General features: G+C 44.4%; 1 protein-coding gene across 1 annotated transcript; it reads right to left on the reverse strand.

Annotated features, from left to right (window-relative positions):
- Positions 1 to 1469: 1469 nt before the first annotated feature.
- On the reverse strand, positions 1470 to 26592 carry LOC106569547 (uncharacterized). Its single transcript, XM_014141007.3, has 10 exons — positions 26457 to 26592; positions 16600 to 16671; positions 11294 to 11439; positions 10918 to 10979; positions 10653 to 10815; positions 10261 to 10444; positions 9734 to 9877; positions 9284 to 9506; positions 6498 to 6714; positions 1470 to 6170 (listed from the first exon to the last, which is right to left on the reverse strand). The coding sequence occupies exons 2-10, from the start codon at positions 16645 to 16647 to the stop codon at positions 3842 to 3844; spliced, it is 3516 nt and encodes a 1171-aa protein (XP_013996482.3). The 5' UTR covers positions 16648 to 16671; positions 26457 to 26592; the 3' UTR covers positions 1470 to 3841.
- Positions 26593 to 27927: the final 1335 nt, after the last annotated feature.

Below are 27927 nucleotides of genomic sequence, written 5' to 3' on the forward strand. Positions count from 1 at the left end.
AATGATAATCATGGTGACATTACCCATACTCAATGATAATCATTATGAGAAGGACATTTGAAGACGAGACGTTTTGGAATGAGGAAAATGACAAACATACCATATTATCTTCCCATCAAAGTGCATTTCCTAATATGAAAAACTGTACAGTATTCATTTTCACATTGTTTACACACATATCATGCTGTAAATTACACTATTATGGCAGAAAAAAGGATGTGAGCATGGAAGTCAAATCAAATTTTGTTGGTCACATACAGTGAGGGAAAAAAGTATTTGATCCCCTGCTGATTTTGTACATTTGCCCACTGACAAAGAAATGATCAGTCTATAATTATAATGGCAGGTTTATTTGAACAGTGAGAGACAGAATAACAACAACAAAAATCCAGAAAAACGCATGTCAAAAATGTTATAAAATGATTTGCATTTTAATGAGGGAAATAAGTATTTGACCCCTCTGCAAAACATGACTTAGTACTTGGTGGCAAAACCCTTGTTGGCAATCACAGAGGTCAGACGTTTCTTGTAGTTGGCCACCAGGTTTGCACACATCTCAGGAGGGATTTTGTCCCACTCCTCTTTGCAGATCTTCTCCAAGTCATTAAGGTTTCGAGGCTGACGTTTGGCAACTTGAACCTTCAGCTCCCTCCACAGATTTTCTATGGGATTAAGGTCTGGAGACTGGCTAGGCCACTCCAGGACCTTAATGTGCTTCTTCTTGAGCCACTCCTTTGTTGGCTTGGCCGTGTGTTTTGGGTCATTGTCATGCTGGAATACCTATCCACGACCCATTTTCAATGCCCTGGCTGAGGGAAGGAGGTTCTCACCCAAGATTTGACGGTACATGGCCCCGTCCATTGTCCCTTTGGTGCGGTGAAGTTGTCCTGTCCCCTTAGCAGAAAAACACACCCAAAGCATAAATGTTTCCACCTCCATGTTTGATGGTGGGGATGGTGTTCTTGGGGTCATAGGCAGCATTCCTCCTCCTCCAAACACGGCGATTTGAGTTGATGCCAAAGAGCTCTATTTTGGTCTCATCTGACCACAACACTTTCACCCAGTTGTCCTCTGAATCATTCAGATGTTCATTGGCAAACTTCAGAAGGGCATGTATATGTGCTTTCTTGAGCAGGGGGACCTTGCGGGCGCTGCAAGATTTCAGTCCTTCACGGCGTAGTGTGTTACCAATTGTTTTCTTGGTGACTATGGTCCCAGCTGCCTTGAGATCATTGACAAGATCCTCCCGTGTAGTTCTGGGCTGATTCCTCACCGTTCTCATGATCATTGCAACTCCACGAGGTGAGATCTTGCATGGAGCCCCAGGCCGAGGGAGATTGACAGTTCTTTTGTGTTTCTTCCATTTGTGAATAATCGCACCAAATGTTGTCACCTTCTCACCAAGCTGCTTGGCGATGGTCTTGTAGCCCATTCCAGCCTTGTGTAGGTCTACAATCTTGTCCCTGACATCCTTGGAGAGCTCTTTGGTCTTGGCCATGGTGGAGAGTTTGGAATCTGATTGATTGATTGCTTCTGTAGACAGGTGTCTTTTATACAGGTAACAAACTGAGATTAGGAGCACTCCCTTTAAGAGTGTGCTCCTAATCTCAGCTCGTTACCTGTATAAAAGACACCCGGGAGCCAGAAATCTTTCTGATTGAGAGGGGGTCAAATACTTATTTCCCTCATTAAAATGCAAATCAATTTATAACATTTGACATGTGTTTTCTGGATTTTTTTGTTGTTATTCTGTCTCTCACTGTTCAAATAAACCTACCATTAAAGTTATAGACTGATCATTTCTTTGTCAGGGGGTAAACGTACAAAATCAGCAGGGGATCAAATACTTTTTTCCCTCACTGTACACATATTTAGCAGATGTTATTGCAGGTGTAGTGAAATGCTTGTGTTCCTAGCTCCAACAGTGCAGTAGTATCTAACAATTCACAACAATACACACAAATCTAAAAGTAAAAGAATGAAATTAAGAAATATATAAATATTAGCTCGAGCAATGTTGGAGTGGCATTGACTAAAATACAGTAGAATAGAATACAGTATATACATATGAGATGAGTAAAGCAATATGTAAACGTTATTTAAACATTATTAAAGTGACTAGTGTTCCATTATTAAAGTGGCCAGTGATTTCAAGTCTATGTACATAGGGCAGCAGCCTCTAAGGTGCAGGGTTGCTTAACCGGGTGGAAGCCGGCTAGTGATGGTCATTTAACAGTCTGATGGCCTTGAGATAGAAGCTGTTTTTCAGTCTCTCGGTCCCTGCTTTGATGCACCTGTACTGACCTCGCCTTCTGGATGACAGCGAGGTGAACAGGCAGTGGCTCGGGTGGTTGATGTCCTTGATGATCTTTTTGGCCTTCCTGTGACATCGGGTGCTGTAGGTGTCCTGGAGGGCAGGTAGTTTCCCCTGGTGATGTGTTGGGCAGACCGCACCACCCTCTGGAGAGCCCTGTGGTTGTGGGCGGTGCAGTTGCTGTACCAGGCAGTGATACAGCCCGACAGGATGTCCTCAATTGTGCATCTGTAAAAGTTTGTGAGGATTTTAGGGGCCAAGCCAAATTTCTTCAGCCTCCTGAGGTTGAAGAGGCGCTGTTGCGCCTTCTTCACCACACTGTCTGTGTGGGTGGACCATTTCAGATTGTCAGTGATGTGTATACCGAGGAACTTGAAGCTTTCCACCTTCTCCACTGCCGTCCCGTCAATATGGATAGGGGCGTGTTTAAATACTAGCAACAATCTAGCTAGGAATTGGATATCTAATCTCCTAACAAGGATAGCTATCTAATCTCTCGTAAAACCGTATAATCTGTCACGAAGGGAAGGGCTGCATGGGACAAAGTTCTGGTCTTTGGGTTTTCATCACTGGTTATTTGGAGCGTCAGGATTGGGGTGAAGGCAGTGCTTAAAGGAAAATACCACCCAAAAATGATATTTTGGTATTTGTTTCATTCCATTGTTGATAAAGTCCAAACATGTTTTGCATGTCAGTAATCAAGTTTTCAAGATATATGTTTCAAAATGCATCATACCAGCTGTATATCTATATTTTGAAAGTTATATATCTTGAAAACTTGATTACTGACATGCAAAACAAGTTTGGACTTTATCAACAATGACATTACTGACATAGATATCCATTCGTGACAACTACTGTTGACCAATTTACGCAAGGTTTTAGTTCTGGGTTAACCGAGATCAATATCTATCTAAAGCAAGAATATACAGGTAACTATGGAAATCTAAGGTCGTAGATTTCTATCTTTCATAGTCTACCAGAAAAGATGCCACAGCACCTAGTTTCATGGTAAGTAGGGAATCACACTGGAAGAGAATAGAGAGTGCAGCCAATAGCCATATTGTCATATCATATGAGCTGGGTAAAGTATCAGTCAAGAAACTTGTATCAGAGCCTATAAGTCTAAACGGTATCCTTGGGACGTGCCAACTCTGACATCACCCAATTGAAGTTGAAATTTAAAACGGTTAAGGTTAAGTAAGGGTTAGGGTTATGGTTAGGGTAGGGGTTAAGGTCAATCAATCAAATGTATTTATAAAGCCCTTTTTATATCAGCCGATGTCACAAAGTGCTGTACAGAAACCCAGCCTAAAACCCCAAACAGCAAGCAATGCAGATGCCTATACAGGAAGGGATGTCAGTCATGAGGAAGTGTTCAAAGCCAGAGAAAAGGGTGGGTCACTTACATGTGGGAAGGTATTTTGTTTATTTAATGCTATATAGTAGAAATAGAACAAAGTCATCCATTGAATGAACTGAAGTGAGATGACATGAACATGACTGGAGGAGTGAAAAGTCAGCCGGCTACACAGGGCTGGAGGGCTCAGGGGAAGAGGAGAGGGAGATGGCTCCAACCACATACTCTGGTCCTCCCTGACCCTGCCCTGTCCTCCACAGCCCAGTGTAGAGCCTGTCCTCCAGGGTCACAGAAAGCTTATCAGACAGGCAAGGGGATGGAGCCTGAGCCTGGGGCTGAGGATGGGGATTTAAACCTGGGGATTCAGGGTCTTCAATGTGGAGAATAGGGGGATCTATGTGGGAGTCTTTCAGGGACTTAGGGAGAGCCACAGGAGGGTTCTGTGTGGGGACAGAGGAGTAACTCTCTGATAGAGTCAAAGCTTGGCTACTGTTGTTGTTGTAATTGTCTACCCTCGGGTCCATCCCACTGACCTCAGCCCTCAGTGTGTCAGATGACAGACTAGCTGCGTCCTGATTGGCTACAGTCTCATTCCCTGTGCCCTGATTGGTTGAATCCTTAACATCTGTGCTCTCATCCACCGCACCCTCACAGGCCGCACCCTCATTGGTTGCTCCCTCACTAGCCGCCCCCTCACTGGTCTCCTCGTCGGCTGCGCTGGCGATACGAGACAGCGTGCTGTGATAGCGTGTGTCTAGAGGGTATCCCGCACTGTCGCCCCTCCGTAAGGGTCTGAAACTCTGCCTCTCCAGAGAGGGAGAGTAGCGCACCCCAGCACCAGACCCCGGGTCGCTGTACTGCTTGTGGCGCTGCCACTGCTTGCGAAGGTGGATGCGCGAGCGGTGCCGGGAGCGCAGTGGCGACTCCTGCTGGTCGAAGCGGGGATCGTGACGCAGGAACTCGTTGAACAGTGCGTCCGTCTTCTCGTCTATGCTGTAGTCACGCCGACGGAGGCGTACGGGCCGTGGCGAGGGAATGGGTTGGGGTTGGGGCGACTGTAGCGGCGGTTGTTGCAGTTGTAGCGATTTTAGTGGTGATACCGATTGTGGTGGTTCTTTGAGAATAAGCGTCTTTCCTCCATTAGTGGACCTTGGGGACCTCTTTAAAGGTTTCTCTTCCCCCTCAGTACTCTTTCCCATCTCATCCTCCAGCTCCTCCTGGAACACCTTGGCCTCGAAGCTCTCACACACGGTGCCCTTCCTCCCAGAGCTGGTGAAGAACAGCCTTCTCTCCGACGCCGTCTTCCCTCGAGGGCCTACAGGGGCGCCGAACAGCCTCAGCTCCTCAGGGGCCCGCATCGGAGCCTCAATGGACGTGTACCCACTGTCCATCTGCAGGAGCTTCCGGCTGCCCGCCTCCCCTTCACCTCCTCCTCCTACCCCGGTTCCCCCTTCTCCTCCTCCTCCCCCCTCACTATCTCTCCTCTGGACCCCCCTGTGCCCAATCTTTCTTCCAGTGTCCCTGTATTCTGCCTCCCCCTCTGTCTCCCTCTGTCCTCTGTCTCCCCCCTCCCTTCCCGTGTCCCCATACTCCCATTCTTCCTCCAGTTCGTCGCCAAGGTCCTGGGAGAGGCAGGCAGCAAAGCCGGACCGGGCTGCAGCGCCTCCTAGTGAACACACGCTGTCGGCGTCGCTGCGTATGGACTCCCTGTCTGTGCTGCTCTGGTCAGAGGAGGCATACTGCTCCAGAGAGGCTCGCAGGCTCCAGATGTCTCTGTACAGAGAGGGCTGGGTCTCAGAGCTCTCCTGTCGACTGATACACACCCCAGACCCAAACCTTGATCGAGGCCCTGGATCTTCCCATAACCCTGGCCCTGCTCCAGCACTTAGCACCCCTTCTAACCCTGATCCAGAATCTGCCTTTATCCTCACCCCTGATGCCCCTAGCCCTGCCTCAACTTCTAATTCTGCCCCTGTTATTGCCCCCACCTCTAACGTTGACTCAAACCTGTCTCCTATCTCGACCTCTCTTTCTGTTCCCAGAACAGCCCCTACCCCTGTCTTGGCTCTTACCCCCATCCCTGCTTCTGTATTTGGAGTGGCCCCCAACCCATCCTTAGTCCTTGCCCTTATCCTTGCCTCAGCTCCTAGCTCTGCCTGGAAACTTTCTCCTCCCTCTTGGGCTTCGTCTGCACACAGACCTTCCATTATCTCTGATCCCATACCCACCCTTTGTTCTGTCCCTAAAATATCTGTCTCTTCCTCTTCATCTTCATCTGACTCTTCTCCTGGCCCAACCCATTCATTGACCTCCTCTCTTGCTTCTGTTCTTGTCACTGCCCCATCTTCTCTCCATAACCCTGTCCCTGTTCCCGTCGCTTCCTCCCCAGGCTCTTGCCCTCTCTCTTTGGTCTCAGGGGGCTCTGGTGGAGGGTGAGTTGCGTTTCTCTCTGTCCTGCTGCTGCTGGCAGTCTCTACCACCGCCTCCACCTCTAACCTGCAGAGAGACAGAGACAGAGAGAGAGACAGAGACAGAGACAGAGAGAGAGAGAGACAGAGCGAGAGACAGAGAGAGAGACAGAGAGAGACAGAGACAGAGACACAGACAGAGAAACAGAGACACATCAGGTAGATTCACCATCAAACAACACCCACATGTTTTATTTATCACCTGCCTGTCTCTTATCTTTCTTAACACACTGCACTTATCAAAAGTAGTTCAGTTACAGAATTGATCCTATGATGTATTCAGATTCAATGGGTACCCCTATAACCGATATGAGTATAATACTGTTTGTTAGAAGTAAGCGTCTGTGAATGGTACCTGCTGAGACAGGGTGAGGGTGGGCAGGTGGGGGACGATAGCGACCCTGCAGAGAGACGCTGGAGGCCGCTGCTCTGGCTGTGTGCGGGGGGGAGGGGCTGGATGATGTCACGGCGGAGAGGGGGAGAAGGGTGAGGAGGGGGTGAGTCCTCTTCAGTTGGGTCTGTGTTATCACTGGCTGCTCTCTGTCTCTGGAATGGACGTCTCTTAGGAGAGCCTGGGGGAAACACACACACACACACACACACACACACACACACACACACACACACACACACACACACACACACACACACACACACACACACACACACACACACACACACACACACACACACACACACACACACACACACACACACACACACACACACACACACACACACACACACAACTGATTCCAAAGCAGTTTAGAACTCAATTCAATCAGTAGCGCAGAAAATCAGCGTTATGGTGCCACTGACATTGTTTCCGCATTCGCGGAGACTGCATTCACGGTAAACGCTGCACACAGTGCATTCGGAAAGTATTCAGAACCCTTGACTTTTTCCACATTTTGTTACGTTACAACCTTATTCTAAAATGTATTAAATAAAACATTTTCCTCATCAATCTACACACAATACCCCATAGTGACAAAGCAAAAACAGGTTTTAAGAAATTCTTTATTTACATAAGTATTCAAACCCTTTGCAATGAGACTCAAAATTGATCTCATGTGCATCCTATTTCCATTGATCATCCTTGAGATATTTCTACAACTTGATTGTAGACAGAGTCCACCTGTGGTAAATTCAATTGATTGGACATGATTTGGAAAGGCACACACCTGTCTATATAAGGTCCCACAGTTGACAGTGCATGTCTGAGCAAAAACCAAGCCATGAGGTCGAAGGAATTGACCGTTGAGCTCCGAGACAGGATTGTGTCGAGGCACGAATCTGAGGAAGGGTACAAAAACATTTTTGCAGCATTGAAGGTCCCCAAGAACACAGTGGGCTCCATCATTTGTAAATGGAAGAAGTTTGGAACCACCAAGATTCTTCCTAGAGCTGTCCACCCGGCCAAACTGAGCAATAGGGGGAGAAGGGCCTTGGTCAGGGAGGTGACCAAGAACCTGATGGTCACTCTGACAGAGCTCCAGAGTTCCTCTGTGGAGATGGGAGAACCTTCCAGAAGGAGAACCATCTCTGCAGCACTCCACCAATCAGGCCTTTATGGTAAACTATTTAATACATTTTAGAATAAGGCTGTAACGTTACAAAATGTGGAAAAAGGCAAGGGGTCTGAATACTTTTTGAATGCACCGTATGTCGGCTCAATTGGAAATTACCTTTACATTTCACATTAGTCCAAAAAGTTTAACTTTTTAGGGACAGATGTTCCGCTAGCGGAACGCCTCACCAATATCCAATGGTAGAGCGTGGCGCCAAATACAAATACCTAAAAAATGCTATAACTTCAATTTCTCAAACATATGACTATTTTACACCATTTTAAAGACAAGACTCTCGTTAATCTAACCACATTGTCCGATTTCAAAAAGGCTTTACAGCGAAAGCAAAACATTAGATTATGTCAGGAGAGTACCCTGCCAAAAATAATCACAGCCATTTTCAAAGCAAGCATATATGTCACAAAAACCAGAACCACAGCTAAATGCAGCACTAACCTTTGATGATCTTCATCAGATGACACTCCTGGGACATTATGTTATACAATACATGCATGTTTTGTTCAATCAAGTTCATATTTATATCAAAAACCAGCTTTTTACATTAGCATGTGATGTTCAGAACTAGCATACCCACCGCAAACTTCCGGTGAATTTACTAAATTACTCATGATAAACGTTCACAAAAAACATAACAATTATTTTAAGAATTATAGATACAGACCTCCTTTATGCAATCGCGGTGTCAGATTTTAAAATAGCTTTTCGGCGAAAGCACATTTTGCAGTATTCTGAGTAGATAGCTCGGCCATCACAGGCTAGCTAATTTGACACCCACCAAGTTTGGTGCTCACTAAACTCAGAATTACTATTAGAAAAATTGGATTACCTTTGCTGTTCTTCATCAGAATGCACTCCCAGGACTTCTACTTCAACAACAAATGTTGTTTTGGTTCCAAATAATCCATAGTTATAGTCAAATAGCTCCGTTTTGTTCGTGCGTTCAGGTCACTATCCGAAGTTACCGTACTTCGAAGCATGTCAAACGCTGTTTAAAATCAATGTTTATGCTATTTTTCTCGTAAAATAGCGATACTATTCCAACCGGGCGACATTGTATTCATTCAAAGGCTGAAAGAAAAAGAAAAGAATTCACATGAACGCGCATCTCCAGTGTCACTGTTCACTGCCTGACCACTCAGGCAGTGAACAGGAGAGACGTCATTCAACTTTCTGGCGCCTTCTGAGAGCCAATGGACGCCTTAGAAAATGTCACGTTACAGCAGAGATGTTGTATTTTCGATAGAGATGCTACAGAAGGACAACAAATTGTCAGACAGGGCACTTCCTGTATGGAATCTTCTCAGGTTTTGGCCTGCCATATGAGTTCTGTTATACTCACAGACACCATTCAAACAGTTTTAGAAACTTTAGAGTGTTTTCTATCCAAATCTACTAATTATATGCATATTCTAGTTTCTGGGCAGGAGTAGTAACCAGATTAAATCGGGTATGTTTTTTATCCGGCCGTGAAAATACTGCCCCCTATCCCAAATAGGTTAACTTAATAAAACCAGACGCATGCCTCTAGCCTAGCTACATGACCTCTCACCTTTCGCGTCTAGACTGGCGGCACGATGGCTGCTGTCAAACTTCCACTTCCTGAAGTAAGGCCCGGCCCCCTCCAAGCTGGCATGCCGTCTCAGTTTGCAGAAGAAGTGCAGAACGGAACCCCGGTGGACGGGGGCCGGAGACGTTCCCCTCACTCCTCTCGTCCCTGTAATCTCCCTCTCTCCTTCTGTCCTAACCCATGGTCCATCCCCTACGGCCTCCGTCTGTCAAAGCAGAGTATAAGTAGAGATCGGTAGATAACGTAAATATAGAGATAATGGTCATATAGAGATAATGTACATATAGAGAGGGTCAAGGAAAGGGTTTTAAGGACAACCAAGTGGGGGCTCGAACCCCTGTCACCAAGGGGCATGCGGGGTTCCGAAATAGAGTGATAGCTCTTCATCAGAGTCTGTAGTGGTGTGTGTATAAAGTCATGTATAATACTCACGGTTCTGGAGCGGGGGGTTGGGGGGCACAGGATTGGTGGACTGTGGTTGAGTCTGGAGTCCAGTAGGATGTAGTGGTGGATGTCTCCAGGGAGGGCACTACCAGAGCTCTGGCCCAACCAGGCGGGCCCAGCCCTCTCAGAAGACTACACAACACACGAGGTTCAGTTAGGATGATCAGGGAAAAGCAATCGCAAGGTTGTATAGTAGGTTGAGTACAGAGGATCCTGGTGGGAGGAGCTATCGGAGGATGGGCTCATTGTCATGGTTGGAATGGAATCAATGGAACAGAGTCAAACACATTAAACATATGGACTCCGTTCTATCGATTCCCTTCTAGCCATTACAATGAGTCTTCCTATAGATCCTCCAACCATCCTACCAACCACCTCTGGTTGAGTAGTTGAGTCAGCTAGATATTTATCTATCTTCCCAGACACCTGAAGTTCTAATGCCCCTAACCAATAAATGCTATGTTTTTTTTGCCATGGAAAAGTAATCATGCTAAATGTAAAATGTGGATGTTTACCTGGTAGAGGGGGTACAGTGGGAGTTTGGGAGTGGGTGGTTCGTTGACGTTGAGGCTGCTGCTCTCTGTAGACTCACACTCCATGATGGTGAGGATCTTCAGGGTAGAGGGAGGGGGGGCCAGGGGGAGGTGGGTCAGACGGGCCTTCTTCAGGTGATGGAAGTCCCCTTCTGTGAGGGTGTATCTGAGTAGGAAGGAAATGGTATCTACATTTAATTCAGTCCCAAGTTTCCATTGAGATAAAGAGATTGTTTTTCAAGGAAGACCTTGCTTCAAAAGACTTAACATTGTATGGAGACGACTCTCCACTTCCACCACCAATCTGTACTTGTGTTGCAACATCAACCTGAGTGATAGACGGCAGCCATTTTGTAAATAACATTGTCCTGTACCTGCGTCCTTTGTCCTGAGTCTTGCTCTCCTTTTCGTAAAGAGCTGACTCATTGAAGGAGACACGGCGGCCAGTAGAGCAGGTGGACATGAACCTGTCTGTATCTTCATCATGGCAGCTAGACGGTGAGAGAGCATCTGACTCATCTAGCCTTATAGTGATGTCTGGAGAGAGGAGAGGAGAACATTTAAGGAGAAGGTGTCAGTTTCTATGGTTTTAATAAAAACATTGTGTCTAAACGGAAGTAGAATGTACATCCTCCTTACCTTGTGTGGGCTGTGAATCCTCCACATAGGTGGTATTAGTCTTCTCTGGATCATCACTGGCCCTGCATACAGAGGACAGAAAGAGGGAGAAAAGAGGGAGAAAGGGAGTGTTATTGGTACTGTCTCTTTGCCCTTTGCGGTCAAAAATAGAACTGTCTCCAGGCATCAAAGATTTAATGCTCATTTTGATTTCACTCTGAGCAGTAATCCATTTCTATCCTAATCACTTGAACACTGTGTCTCCTAATCTCTTTGTGCAGACGTGCCACAGTTTTGTTAATACATAATACGCTTTGGGTTAATCAGAGTTAGAGCCAGTGACATGACCTATAATGCTGTAGGTGTGGTTACTGTAGAGGTGAGAAGTGTGTGGTACCTGGAGTAGCGGCGGCTGCCCACAGAGCAACGGTGACAGAACAGCAACAGCACGGAGAGAAGGATCAGTGAACCTCCAGCGAACACACACAGCAGGACCAGCAGGATCACATAGTCCTCCACCCGTCCTGCCGACACTGGCACCTCCTGTATAGAGGGAAGGACCATAAGGGTCAGAGGCCTAGTACCATTTCCACTCTTCGTACCTTACCCTAGACACTACCCCTTTCAACCAATGGGAGTCGGTAAAAGTTTCCCAAATAGATCTTTGGTTAAGGGAACTTCTATCTGGAGAAACTGGGTGTGACTCTTCAGGTTTAATTTAGCCTAGCAGCTTACCCCCGTGGCTAACACTTTCAGTGTACACAGATCTGAAATGACTGGATAGGTGACAAAAATATGATAGAAAATCTATTGTATTTCAAACTTTGTATCCCATTAAAGGGTTTTGCCTTGCATTACTGTTGTGCGTCATAATGTATTGTATTGTCAATCAATGATTGAATAGATAGCCTGCAGTACAGTAATCTTTTGAAATGCATTATGTTTTCACACCATGTTTGTGTGAATGCGTGTGAATCTACTGTGCCAAGCCAACATCTCAGCTACATGACTAGTGCTGCTGGGAAAAATATCATTTTCCTTTTGAAGTCAAAGAAATATTTTTGTCCCATTACTGTGTCAGCTCTGCAGTGTAATGTTTAGTAAGGAGTTGCGTTGATACAGAAAGATGTAAGCCACACATGCACACATACAGTAATGTTGCGCAACTGCTCTTCTCTGTACTTTGTGATTAACGTGCTCTGTCTTCCCTAAGTGATCCTCAGGATTAGAATCGAAACGTCAATGAGACCTTTAATTCAATTTCCCTGCTCATCTGACTGAGGGGAAAATGAGGACTCTGCACGCTAAAAATGGAAATGGGTGGCGAAAAGGAGGGAAGATGTAGAGGAGAGGGGGAGAGAGGGGGAAAGGAGGAGAGGAGGAGAGAGGGGAGAGACGGGGGAGAGGAGGAGAGAGGGGAGAGACGGGGGAGAGGAGGAGAGAGGAGAGAGGGTGAGACAAGGAGAGGAGGAGAGAGAGAGAGAAGAGGAGAGAGGAGGGGCGACAGGGCGGCATCATCAGGAGGAGACAGTCAGACCGTGGTAAGCAGTGAGAAGCAGACTTTCTGCTGATGTTCTATTATGGACTGATTCTGATAATGGAGGGCCATTAAAAGCCAATGACGAAGCAGTTCTATATTGAATTTCATTTAACACACCCCTCTACTCTAATTACGCTATGATTAAAACAGAGAGGACAGTAAGGGATTGGCTGTGATATCAAATGTGCTCTGTCATGCTAAGATTGGTGATTGAGTGAAAGACAGAACACTCCATACTATGGATGGGGAAGCCCTCTAGATCACAAGAGTCTACAGTGATTCATAACCTTGACTGAGGGAACAACAAGGTCAACCTAGAAATTCCACACAGTATTACTGTTCCACACAGTATTACTGTATACTGAGTTAATAACTAATGCACCCCTGAGAGGGAGGGGGTGGGATAGAGAGAGAGCGAGATGGAGAGAGTGAGACGGAAGAGTGAGAGACAGACAGAGACGAAAGAATGTAGAGATAGGGGAAGGATCTGTGTCTGCAACTCTACATTTCCCTCAGAGGAGTTTGGAACCCTCAGAATGAGCTTCTGGGGAAAGTTCCAGAACACCACCCATCAATCAAACATTGTCAACCTGTTAACTCCAATCACACACACAATCCAGCAACTGAGCGGATATTTTCTACGAGGAATGACTGGGAGGGAGAGGGAGCCATGGTTTCCAATTGAATGCCCTTCTGAGAATGAAAACAGCTGGCGTCACATTAGCTGCTAGCATAACCAGGCCTCGGATCAAAGCATCGCTAGATTCGCTAATGAAACAAAAATAATTGTGTGCCTATTGTTTGACCTTGGAAAGTGTATTAGTGAATAACCTATCACACAGGGTTCATCCATTAGTATATAGGTTCAGCAGGAGGGGGACTCATGTAAAGACTGTGTGTAGGTCTAGACAGTGAGGTGGGGATGGAGTACAGTGTGTTACGGCGTAGTAACAGGGAAAGGGGAGTACCTAGTCAGTTGTACAACTGAAATGTGTCTTCTGCATTTGACCCAACCACTCCGAATCAAAGAGGTGCGTGGGGCTACCTTAAATCGACATCATCACACACACCTTCTCCACTGCCAGAGTGACTAGTGTAATAATGCAATCTGCTGTTTTTACAAACTCAGCTCAACAGTAAGAACAACACAATCAATCAGTGGGAGCAGCTAAATCCCTGGCCGGCTACCTGCAGACCATATTACTAACCCACTGAATCCCTGGCCGGCTACCTGCAGACCATATTACTAACCCACTGAAACCCTGTCCGGCTACCTGCAGACCATATTACTAACCCACTGAATCCCTGGCCGGCTACCTGCAGACCATATTACAAACCCACTGAAACCTTGGCTGGCTACCTGCAGACCATATTACTAGCCCACTGAAACCCTGGCCGGCTACCTGCAGACCATATTACTAACCCACTGAATCCCTGGCCGGCTACCTGCAGACCATATTACTAACCCACTGAAACCTTGGCCGGCTACCTGCAGACCATATTACTAGCCCACTGAAACCCTGGCCGGCTACCTGCTGTCATGACGTTGCCCTCTGGGTTTTCTATGCACCATCCCCCGACCTCTATACTTCTGACACAAGGCTGTGTGAAGGCGGTCGTAAAATTTCAAAGGAGAATGTCCTGCCTCATGGCCCCAGTATAAAGAGACAGAGTGTTTTCATGGAGAGAACAAAGGATTCTTCCACCTCACAGAATTGGAGAACCGAATGACATTTATGTTCTGGAGAAGGTATAAAAGATCGGTGAAGAATCCAGCTACGAACTGGTCCGCTTGGTACAATTTTGTGAGGCTCATTAGAGACAATATGGCCATATTACCATACTAAGGTTTATATACTAGCCTCAGCGATGAGACTTACATCTAATGGTTGTATAAAATGATTTAATAAGATTAAAGCTATTTGGAATATGTTGAGATGCTACAGTATGTACTGATGTTAATGTGAGAGAATTGTATTTCTGTACAAATCTTAACTCAGTCATCGGCACGCCCCCAGGGACACAGACAGGACAAGGCGTCATGTGACAGATTTTCTATGTTCAGTATAAAACCCCCACCCAGAATGTCTTTCTTCAGACCAGCTTACCTCAGAAGAGAGAGCCAAGGTTTGACCATGCATCCCTCTACTGAACTTTAACCATACCACGTGGTTAAACTTTTGGACTATCGATACCGACAGAATAATAACAAGTCTTTGATATTAGTTACTAGTCTGCAACTAGAAATTCGGTATCATTGAATACGAAGACCGACGAAACATCCATTCTATAACGACATTAATGAATGTCGCTTTGAAAGAACCATTCTAACCAAGAGAGAGAGAGAGAGGGAACTCTCCAACAGAACGACCTATCCAACAAGGATCCCGATGACACACTGAGCGTAAATATATATTGATTGCAATTGTTCCCGAATGAGTGAGCGTTCATGTGCAAAGGATTAGCATATCAATTGTTAATATTTATCAACTCTGTTGTGCCTTCTCCGCTGCCCCCAACCCCCTTGTTTGTTTAACAAGCCGCCATGCCGGTTTAGCCCACTAGGGCACATTACTCTACCATTTCTTTGTAACAATAACTACTGTTTGTATGCTTTCTGTGAATTACTTAGTTTAGTAAATAAATTATTTTAAGACAATTGATGTATGGATGACTTAGTGAAGACTGGGTTTGTGCAGATAACAACAATTTACAACATTTGGAATGAGACTGACGAGGTAAAGAATACACCATTTAAACCAGAAGATAAATCGGTCACATACTATAATATAATATAATATAATATATAATGTTATAATATAGGAAAGTTATATTAGGAAAAGTATAACCTAGTTAATTACAGTTACACGATTAATCAGTTAATCGCGTAATAATAATTACAGAGAGATATTTGATAAAAATAAGTCTTCGGTTTTAATGGTGCCCCAAAGACACGACACTGCAGACCATATTACTAACCCACTGAAACCCTGGCCGGCTACCTGCAGACCATATTACTAACCCACTGAAACCCTGGCCGGCTACCTGCAGACCATATTACTAACCCACTGAAACCCTGGCCGGCTACCTGCAGACCATATTACTAACCCACTGAAACCCTGGCCGGCTACCTGCAGACCATATTACTAACCCACTGAAACCCTGGCCGGCTACCTGCAGACCATATTACTAACCCACTGAAACCCTGGCCGGCTACCTGCAGACCATATTACTAACAAACTGAAACCCTGGCCGGTTACCTGCAGACCATATTACTAACCGAATGAACCCTGGCCGGCTACCTGCAGACCATATTACTAACCCACTGAAACCCTGGCCGGCTACCTGCAGACCATATTACTAACCCACTGAAACCCTGGCCGGCTACCTGCAGACCATATTACTAACCCACTGAAACCCTGGCCGGCTACCTGCAGACCATATTACTAACCCACTGAAACCCTGGCCGGCTACCTGCAGACCATATTACTAACCCACTGAAACCCTGGCCGGCTACCTGCAGACCATATTACTAACCCACTGAAACCCTGGCCGGCTACCTGCAGACCATATTACTAACAAACTGAAACCCTGGCCGGTTACCTGCAGACCATATTACTAACCCAATGAACCCTGGCCGGCTACCTGCAGACCATATTACTAACCCACTGAAACCCTGGCCGGCTACCTGCAGACCATATTACTAACACACTGAAACCCTGGCCGGTTACCTGCAGACCATATTACTAACCCACTGAAACCCTGGCCGGTTACCTGCAGACCATATTACTAACCCAATGAACCCTGGCCGGCTACCTGCAGACCATATTACTAACCCACTGAAACCCACTGGGCTAATCTGACATGACAGGCTGCAGCCAGCCACTGAACCCAATGTCTGCTTCTGGGTTACGGGCACAAAGACTGGGGGCTCAATGGAGAGAAAAAACAGGATGGATGGAGAGAGAGGATGGAGGGAAGAGACTGAATGGAGATTGTGGGGAGATAAAGAGAGAGGGAGAAGTGTGAGAAAAGAGGTAGGAGAAAGGATGAAGATAGCATGGAGAGAGATGGATGAAGAGAAGTTGGAGAGATGATAGATAAAGTAGGAGAGCACAAGATGGATGGAGAGAGGATAGGAGGTAGAGACGTGCAGTACTTACGGTGGAGTTCTCCGTCAGGCTTGTCAGTACAGGCGAGTCATTGCTCATGGTCCAGGTCAGAGAGAGTGAACCCTGAGGACGACAGACAGAAAAGGGGAGAGGAGAAGAGAGGGTAGGGGAGAGGAGAAGAGAGGGTAGGGGAGAGGAGAAGAGAACTTAGATACTCATAAACTATCCAGTCTAGTTCTTTCTTGCGTGCAGGCTGCACTGATACTGTCTGGAGCCTGATTTAACATGTGCTCCACTTATCTAAAGGACTTACAGTAAGTGCATTCATCTTAACATAGCTAGGTGAGAAAACCACATAGTTGTAGTAAGCACATCTTTCCTCAGTACAGAAGTTATCAGCAAAGTCAGGGCTAATAGGAATAGACAAGTGCAAGTATTTTTTTTATGGGGTGGGAGTAAGAATGAGATGTCTTATTTAAGATACTCTTTGAAGAGGTAGGGTTTCAGATGTTTTCAGAAGATGGGCATGGACTCCTCTGTCCTAGCTTCAGGGGGAAGCTCATTCCACCATTGGAGTGCCAGGACAGATATAAGCTTTGTCTGGGCTGAGTGTGAGCTGAACCTCCATAGGGGTGGGATGGCCAAGAGACCAGAGGTGGCAGAATGGAGTGCTCGGGTTGGGGTGTGGGATTTGAGCACAGTCTGAAGGTAGGCAGGGGCAGTTCCCCTTGCTGCTCTGTAGGTCTTACATGTTCACGATAATCTCCTAGAACAACAAAGTAAAGGGAAATACCTAGTCAGTTGTACAACTGAATGCCTTCAACTGAAATGTGTCTTCCACATTTAACCCAACTCCTCTGAATCAGAGAGTTCCAGGGGCTGCCTTAAATCGACATCCACAGCACCCAGGGAATTGCCTTGCTCAGGGGCAGAACAACAGGTTTGTACCCTGTCAGCTCGGGGATTCGATCCAGCAACCTTTCCGGTTACTGGCCCAATGCTCTAACCGCTAGGCTACCTGCCCCCCAAAGTACTAGTGTGTATTACATTTAAGTGGAATGCATTAGCAGTGAGACAGCACTGACCTCATATACAGTATACATTGTGTACCGTGTGTGCATGCGGGTGTGTGGGTGCGTGCGATGGCTAATCCCACGAATCTCATGTTCTTCTGATTGTATTACAATACAATAATCTGCTCTATACGCTACTCTCATCAGAGACTACCACATAATCTCTTTGGCATGAATGTGTGTGTGCAAAACTCTGATTCATGCTCAGAAAAACTTTGTCACATCCCCACACCATATGGGCACCTCATTTTACGCAAAACCTCATCCAACCTGCTCAGTCCTTTGGTAGAGCGAGGATCTTTCTACAACCACCAGCCCAGTTCAAATGTTTCAAACAGCAAAGTCATAAACCCAATTACTTGTAAATTGACGGGACATACAGTACCAGTCAAAAGTTTAGACACCTATTTATTCAAGGGTTTTTCTTTATTTGTACTATTTTCTACATTGTAGAATAATAGTGAAGACATCAAAACTATGAAATAACACATATGGAATCATGTAGTAACCAAAAGAGTGTTAAACAAATCAAAATAGATTCTTCAAAGTAGCCACCCTGCCTTGATGTATTCTGTCAACCAGCTTCACCTGGAATGCTTTTCCAAAAGTCTTGGATTTTTATTCTACAATGTATAAAATAGGAAAAATAAAGAAAAACCCTTAAATGAGTAGGTGTGTCCAAACTTTTGACTGGTACTGTACCAGCTCATGTTACCCTTAGAAACACATAAAACCCTCATTAGCCACATATGTAATGAGTTCCTGTGATGTCTTACACACATTTACCTTTCTTTAACCAAGCAAGTCAGTTAAGAACACTTTCTTATTTACAATGACAGGTGCAGATTTTTACCTTGTCAGCTCAGGGATAACCTTCCGGTTACTGGTCCAACGCTCTAAGCACTAGGCTACCTGCCACCCCATGCTGTCATGCTGTATTCATGGACACAGAATTGTGTGTGTGTGTGTGTGTGTGTGTGTGTGTGTGTGTGTGTGTGTGTGTGTGTGTGTGTGTGTGTGTGTGTGTGTGTGTGTGTGTGTGTGTGTGTGTGTGTGTGTGTGTTAGGGGGTTGTCTCTGCTGACTACTCCTGACCTGGAGGAACTGTGGAGTAGTGCTGAGAAGGTCATCATGAAAGTAAGATGCGCTCCATTGATTCAAACATACATACATACATACATACATACATACATACATACATACATACATACATACATACATACATACATATTATGAAATATAAATAATCTTGATGATATTATCATGGATTGAAAAGTGAATGGCATTTCTATGTTGACCTCAGGGCAGTGTTAATTTTGTCAACAAAAATAGTGACAAAAATATTAGTCAGACACCTATTTTTCAGTGGCAATTCGCGGCCCATTTATTCATTTAGATTGGTCCTTTGATCAATACTGAACATGAATAAAAGATCTGAAAAAATATCTCTGCCAAAATCGGACATTCAGTGCTGAAATGACAAGCACTATGATGGTTGTCTATTGTGTGGTTTCTGGTGTTTTTTGGTGGTTTCTAGCGCGCATGTGGCATGTTGATTATTTTGGCTCTAGCGTTTGAACGGCTTAAGCTACAAAATATTATGACCCCATTCCTGAAAGCTACGACTCTCAGGAACACATACATGCCTTCTGTTTCCCTCTCTGATGCTCACGAGGACTCGTTAGAAGGGAGGGTGACAAAAAAATTCACCTGATGACTGAGGGAAATGATTTCAAAGCATACTTCCTTCAGACTGGAATTTGGCATTACCTGATTTGACTTAAAAAAAATATATATATATTTCACCTTTATTTAACCAGGTAGGCAAGTTGAGAACAAGTTCTCATTTACAACTGCGGCCTGGCAAAGATAAAGCAAAGCAGTGTGACACAGATAACAACACAGAGTTACACATGGAGTAAACAAACAAGCCAATAACACAATAAACAAGTCAATGATACAGTAGAAAAAAAGAAAGTCTATATACAGTGTGTGCAAAAGGCATGAGGAGGTGGGCAATAAATAGGCCATAGGAGCAAGTAATTACAATTTAGCAGATTAACACTGGAGTTATAAATCAGCATGTGAAGATGTGCATGTAGAGATACTGGTGTGTAAAAAGAGCAGAAAAGTAAATAAAATAAAAACAGTAAGGGGATGAGGTAGGTAGATAGGGTGGGCAATGTACAGATGGACTATGTACAGCTGCAGGGATCGGTTAGCTGCTCAGATAGCTGATGTTTAAAGTTGGTGAGGGAAATAAAAGTCTCTAACTTCAGCGATTTTTGCTATTCATTCCAGTCACTGGCAGCAGAGAACTGGAATGAAAGGCGGCCAAATGAGGTGTTGGCTTTGGGGATGATCAGTGAGATATACCTGCTGGAACGTGTGCTACAGGTGAGTGTTGTTATCGTGACCAGTGAACTGAGATAAGGTGGAGCTTTACCAAGCATAGTCTTATAGATGACCTGGAGCCAGTGGGTCTGGCGACGAATATGTAGCGAGGGCTAGCCGACTAGAGCATACAGGTCGCAGTGGTGGGTGGTATAAGGTGATTTGGTAACAAAACGGATGGTACTGTGATAGACTGCATCCAGTTTGCTGAGTAGAGTATTGGAAGCTATTTTGTAGATGACATCGCCGAAGTCGAGGATCGGTAGGATAGTCAGTTTTACTAGAGTAAGTTTGGCGGTGTGAGTGAAGGAGGCTTTGTTGCGAAATAGAAAGCCGATTCTAGATTTGATTTTGGATTGGAGATGTTTAATATGAGTCTGGAAGAAGAGTTTACAGTCTAGCCAGACACCTAGGTATTTGTAGTGGTCCACATATTCTAGGTCGGAACCGTCCAGGGTGGTGATGCTAATCGGGCGGGCGGGTGCGGGCAGCGAACGGTTGAATAGCATGCATTTGGTTTTACTAGTGTTTAAGAGCAGTTGGAGGCCACGGAAGGAGTGTTGTATGGCATTGAAGCTCGTTTGGAGGTTAGTTGTCCAAGGAAGGGCCAGAAGTATACAGAATGGTGTCGTCTGCGTAGAGGTGGATCAGGGAATCCCCCGCAGCAAGAGCGACATCATTGATATATACAGAGAAAAGAGTCGGCCTGAGAATTGAACCCTGTGGTACCCCCATAGAGACTGCCAGAGGTCCGGACAACATGCCCTCCGATTTGACACACTGAACTCTGTCTGCAAAGTAGTTGGTGAACCAGGCGAGGCAGTCGTTAGAAAAACCAAGGCTATTGAGTCTGCCGATAAGAATACGGTGATTGACAGAGTCGAAAGCCTTGGCCAGGTCGATGAAGACGGCTGCACAGTACTGTCTTTTATCGATGGCGGTTATGATATCATTAGTACCTTGAGCGTGGCTGAGGTGCACCCGTGACCGGCTCGGAAACCGCATTGCACAGCGGAGAAGGTACGGTGGGATTCGAAATGGTCAGTGATCCGTTTATTAACTTGGCTTTCGAAGACTTTGGATAGGCAGGGCAGGATGGAAATAGGTCTGTAACAGTTTGGGTCTAGGGTGTCACCCCCTTTGAAGAGGGTGATGACCGCGGCAGCTTTCCAATCTTTAGGGATCTCGGACGATACGAAAGAGAGGTTGAACAGACTGGTAATAGGGGTTGCAACAATGGCGGCGGATAGTTTTAGAAAGAGAGGGTCCAGATTGTCTTACCCAGCTGATTTGTACGGATCCAGGTTTTGCAGCTCTTTCAGAACATCTGCTATCTGGATTTGGGTGAAGGAGAAGCTGGGGAGGCTTGGGCGAGTAGCTGCAGGGGGGGCGGAGCTGTTGGCCGGGGTTGGAGAAGCCAGGAGGAAGGCATGGCCATCCGTTGAGAAATGCTTATTGAAATTTCGATTATCATGGATTTATCGGTGGTGACCGTGTTACCTAGCCTGGTCTAAATAAGGTCTAAAAATTACAAATAATAGCGGTTCTGTATCACATTGGGTGAGGCAGGTTACCGGAAGGTATAATTGAGTTAAAATGGAAAGAGATTGAAAATCAAAATCAAAATATATATACAAAAAAGGACGAAAAATACAAAAGTACACGAGAGGACGAACAAAACACGTCTGCACTGCTACGCCATCTTGGGAATGATACAGTGAGCTCCAAAAGTTTTGGGACAGTGATTATTTTTGTTGTTGTTTTGGCTCTGTACTCCAGCACTTTAGATTTGAAATTATATAATGATTATGAGGTTAAATTGGCAGACTGTCAGCTTTAATTTGAGGGTATTTTCATCCATATTGGGTGAACCATTCCGAAATTACAACACTTTTTGTACCCGCAAAACACCAGTCTCAACATCGAAGAGGCGACTCCGGGATGCTGGCCTTCAGAGTTGCAAAGAAAAAGCCACATCTCAGATTGGCCAATAAAAAGAAAAGATTAAGATGGGAAAAAGAACACAGACACTGGACAGAGGAACTCTGCCTAGAAGGCCAGCATCCCGGAGTCGCCTCTTCACTGTTGACGTTGAGACTGGTGTTTTGTGGGCACTATTTAATGAAGCTGCCAGTTGAGGACTTGTGAGGCATCTGTTTCTCAAACTAGAAACTCTAATGTACTTGTCCTCTTGCTCAGTTGTGTACCTGGGCCTCCCACTCTTCTTTTTATTCTGGTTAGAGCTAGTTTGCGCTGTTCTGTGAAGGGAGTAGTACACAGTGTTGTACCAGATCTTCAGTTTCTTGGCAATTTCTCACATGGAATATCCTTCATTTCTCAGAACAAGAATAGACTGAAGAGTTTCAGAAGAAAGGTCTTTGTTTCTGGCTCTTTTGAGCCTGTAATTGAACCCACAAATGCTGATGCTCCAGATACTCAACTAGTCTAAAGAAGGACAGTTTTATTGCTTCTTTAAATCAGAACAACCGTTTTCAGCTGTGCTAACATAATTGAAAAAGGGTTTTCTAATGATCAATTAGCCTTTTAAAATGATAAACTTGGATTAGCTAACACAACGTGCCATTGGAACACAGGAGTGACGGTTGCTGATAATGGGCCTCTGTACGCCTATGTAGATATTGGATTAAAAATCAGACGTTTCCAGCTACAATAGACATTTACAACATTAACAATGTCGACACTGTATTTCTGATCAATTTTATGTTATTTTAATGGACAACAAATGTGCTTTTCTTTCAAAAACAAGGGCATTTCTAAGTGACCCCAAACGGTTGAACGGTAGTGTGTATATATATATATATATATATATATATATATATATATATATAGTTTAACCCAGAGAGAGATATATGCTGTTGGCATGCTACGACACCAACATGCATTTCTTTATGTCAGATGGCTACTGCGTCTACAGATACAGACGTACAGAAGGAGTGTAATTTGTACTTTTTCTACTTCAATATTTGGTATAAAGATAAGCAATATATTGTTAGATTATATGTGTAAATCTAGTGGGCCTAAAACAATCTTCTTCCAACTGTCGGAGTCAGTTGGAGCACCAGGGCACTTTCCCTTCAAATGATAGGCCTGCAGTAGCTGTAGCTTAATAATAGCCACACCATACCAAACCTTCACCAACGTTTCTAAACTTAATTAGGGTAATATCAAAAAGAAGTCAAGACATTGTTTTTGACTACCCTCCCCTGTGCCCCCTCAAAAAACCCACAACCCTCCCCATAGCAAAAAGAGAACTTTGACAACCCTCCACTATTTAGAACCACCCCTCCCCAGTACATTTTGACCTGTCCCTAAAATCTGACTAGTAAATGGACTGGACAAGAGTTTTTGGAGGGTTTGGCAGCAACACAACCTTGATGCAAATAAGGCACACACCATAATCTTCTGTTGGTAGAAGCTCCCGGTAGAAAAATAGGCAACGTTTGGAGCCACTTTACTTATCTTTCGATGGGGCCTGCTACTGTGATGAGCGAGCCACTTCCTCTCCCTCTCCCTCAATGTGCGCTCCGGGAGAGAGAAAAAAGGCTTCTGATTTTATAACATTTCAAAATCCAATCGCTAGAAACACAAACCTTAGAAGCAACTACATTTGTTCTCAGCTTTCTGTGGGTATATGTTTTATTTGTCATCTCTTAATATTGAGCTCATATAGCAACTATGCCTTTAAGATACAAAGCGCGAAATGAAGAATTGCGTATCTGCCGTTGTGAGTGATTTTGTTGTTGTTGTTGATTTTATTAGGATCTCCATTAGCCGACGCCAATAGTGACAGCTAGTCTTACTGGGGACAGACACAACGAAAAAGACATTACCAGACAAAATACTTTACAATTTACACAAATTAAAAACATTAACATGTAGTGTGTGTGTGTGTGTGTGTGTCTATCAGTTACATATACATGTCAGTACATACACACAACAAGTAGGTCACATGTCAGTACATACAACAAGTAGGTCACATGGGGGAGAGGCATTGTGCAGTGAGGTGTTGTTTTGTTCGTTTTTTGAAACAAGGTTTACTGTTCACTTGCACTATATAAGATTGAAGGGAGTTCCATGCAATCATGGCTCTGTATAATACTGTAAGTTTCCTTGAATTTGTTCTGGAATGGGGACTGTGAAAAGGCGGCATGTCTGGTGTGGTAAGTGTGTGTGTCAGTGCTGTGTGCAAGTTGACTATGCAAACAATTTGGAATTTCCAACACATGAATGTTTGTACTAAAAACAAGAAGTGATGCAGTCAGAGCGCATAGGGTAGCAGGCTACAACTGCAACACTTTTTAGGACATTCAATTGACTGTTTACGTGACTACTAGCAGTGAGTATTATGTTGAGTCTTACCGTTCTAGCTAATGTGTTTTGAGTTTTCACTTCCTCATGTGGTGAATTAGACCCAAAATAAATTAGCTTATGACAGTAATGCACATAAAGATGCAGGTAAATTCATCCCTACTGAACAACAAAATTCAGACAATATACAAATATAAAAACAATATCCTATAGTCAAGCCACAATTCATGACTATAACTGGATTAAGTTGCACTTGCACATAAAAATATATTGCATAAGAGCTTGGACATGCTAGATGAAACACTGGACATGATTTCTTGAATAGCCTACCTTCTCAGTAGCCTGTTACATTTTTTTACATTTTAGTCATTTTAGCAGACGCCCTTATCCAGAGCGACTTACAGTAGTGAATGCATACATTTCATTTCATACATTATTTTTCTGTGCTGGCCCCCCGTGGGAATCGAACCCACAACCCTGGTGTTGCAAACACCATGCTCTACCAACTGAGCTACAGGGAAGGCTACACAGTCTACAGCACTGTGAAGTATTTTAGAAGGTCATTACACATGTTTTCTATTGCATGATAGCGAGGGGAAAACAAATGGTGCGACCAAATCATGGGCTGGTGCCACCAACTGAAAAAGTTAGTGGCACTAGTGCCAACAGGAGGAAATGTTCGTCTGGAGACCCGTCAAGGGGTGTGATTTTTAATCTGCTGCTGAGTAATGTGCCCTTCTGCCCATTTGGCTGTTGGGAAGAGAATCATGAGATAGGATGTTATGCTATGTTTGTGCACATGGAAGTCAGTGATTTATGTTTACTATAGGTTAATGAGGCAATACAAATATGATGTAACTCAAATGTGACTAAAATGAAAGGGCATTTAGTTGACTAAAATGGCCCACTGTTTTCGTCATTTTGACAATAACTAAACTAAATTATTATTCAAATGACAAAAATGTGACTAAGACATAATTATATTTTAATAAAAATGACTAAGACTAGACTAAATCTAAAAAAATGGTGCCAAGATGAACACTTCCTCAGGGCAAAGTGATCTAGTGAGTGCAGCTTTCTCCTCCCTTATCCCCCTCTGGGGGAATCATACCATTGTATGACTATAGATTGTCCCTGAAATAATCAGGGATGTGCCTGTACTTGAGGAAACAGCAGAAGTCTAGTACACTTGCTGTGAGTGAAGCCTGCCACATCAGAGATGAGGGCTGATGTGTCACAGCAGGTGAAAGTTAAATGATGTGATCCAGATCCTTGGACTAAGCCTAATTAAAGGCTTTGTCTAACTTTTTAATTATGACCGAAATAACGTAATGTTCCTCACTATAATATCCATATAATATCATGCTTTCTGGGCATCAGAAATATGGGCACGGAAACAAAAAGAAAGTCAGTGGATATTCTAGCACATTCTTTTCAACATATGAAACATTTGAAATAACGTCACATCATGTCTCGTCATGCATTGAAGTAACCCCCCAGTTTCTTTCCCCTTTGATGATAACCGAAGCGCGCTCTATCCTCGGGTTGGTGCTGAGACAGTGCTCATCTCAGCATCCTTTCTTCGGAGAAACCGCTGATCAAGGAAGTCGTTGCACATTTATGCACCATCTTATTTTTGACACACATCTTACAGTAAACAGCCAAGCGGTGTGAATTATTACCAAAATATAATATCGAATATATTTGACCATCATCGGCAATTATTGTTGCCTTTTATGTAAATAAAGTGCTTATTGTACTGCATAGGCTATGGCAAACTTCACAATCAGACGTGTGCTCTCCTCACATCGCTGTATCATTTTCATCGCAATGGTGTGGCGAGATTTATCAGCAATATGTGTGGTAAATTGTATTCTACAGTATGGATCGCTATTCCTATCCACATCACATCCCCTACTACCCCAACTAGCCTACTAGATATATAGGGCAGTGCTGGAATGACTACATGTAAACTGTATCAGAGTAGGTTACAATCTGTAGTGTGCACTATCCCTCCATTCTACTAGAATATATAATTACATCATAAATCAAAGGCAACAGATGGATTGGCTGTATGGATTAAAGCGAAAGCCCACTATGGAGACACACTCACCTTATTCTGGGTTACTTCATGTGGTCCATTTGACGCTGTCCATCACACGCAAATAGCGTCAGCCTTCTCCGCATAGTTTAATTTGGGCGTTAAATGCCGATCTTAGTTATGAATGAAACCGGACGCGATAAGACACACCCACAGCTCGATCCTGAAAACACCACGTGACGAAGACGGCGAAGATGTGAGATGGAATAGACACTGGTGGTCCGTGCAAGTTTACGCTAGGCGCGTGGGAATAATTTCTTCCATTAATATTTTGCATAATTCATAATAGCCCTCGCACAAAGATGTGAAACAAAGATTTTGATATTATTGTTTTATTGATATCATTGCTCTCACAGATCAGCAAGCACAGTCAGTGAGCTTTGCAGGTGAAATATTTTTGATAGTTACTTTCATTACCTGTCTTGATGACTCATGACACACATATAACGGAGGTAATTAACGCCCATGATAATATCATATCCATAATAGAAAGTTCATGAACCAATTGAAATGCAAATATTCACCTCTTGCAGTTTCGTATTATACCCACATGGTGGTATTGTTGCACCATAGCACAATTGTGGACCGGCCAACAACACTCGAATTGAGGTCCAGTTTACTTGCTATAAAAAAAATAAGATGGGTTATTTGCTTACACAGGACATTGCTATGTCTTGACCTCACAACAATTTCAGTATGAATGTGAACTGTAATTAACAAAAAATGAACATTTTCAGATGAATTTGAGATACTTCAACATCTGTGTTGACTAGTCAAGGGCCAGACTGGTTCCTGATAGGGTTGGTGCTATCTGGCACCCTTGGGACGTCCACACCCCGTTGAAATGTAAATGTAAATGCTTACTGTAATGGTTAAGGTTAGAATTTACGGTAGGGAGCTTCAGATGAATGTTTTGTCATGGATTGACAATTTTACTTAGGCTAAATGGAAATTATGTTTCCAAGAGACTAGGCCAAGGTTTATTCAGATTGCTCAGTGCTGACAGCATTTTCTTTAATACATTTTTCTTGTTTTATCTATTTTCTTTTTGTATTTCATTTCACTCTTTTGTTCACCCCTTTTTCATGGTATCCAATTGGTAGTTACAGTCTTGTCTCCCGTGCTCCCATACGGACTCGAGAGAGGTGAAGGTCGAGAGCCATGCGTCCTCTGATAAACACAACCCAACCAAGCCGCTTCTTGACACATTTCATTTACACAATGCCCACTTAACCCAGAAGCCAGCCACACCAATGTGTCGGGGGAAACACCATACACCTGGCGACTGTGTCAGTGTGCACTGCGCCCGGCCCGCCACAGGAGACGCTAATGCGCAACGGGACAAGGACATCCCTGCCTGCCAAAACCTCCCCTAACCCGGACGACGCTGGGCCAATTGTCCGCCGCCCCATGGGTCTCCCGGTCGTGGCCGGCTGCGACAGAGCCTGGACTCGAACCCAGAATCTCTAGTGGCACAGCTAGC

Source organism: Salmo salar, chromosome 14, assembly GCF_965601325.2.
Source record: "Salmo salar chromosome 14, fSalSal1, whole genome shotgun sequence".
Taxonomy (NCBI): Eukaryota; Metazoa; Chordata; class Actinopteri; order Salmoniformes; family Salmonidae; genus Salmo; species Salmo salar.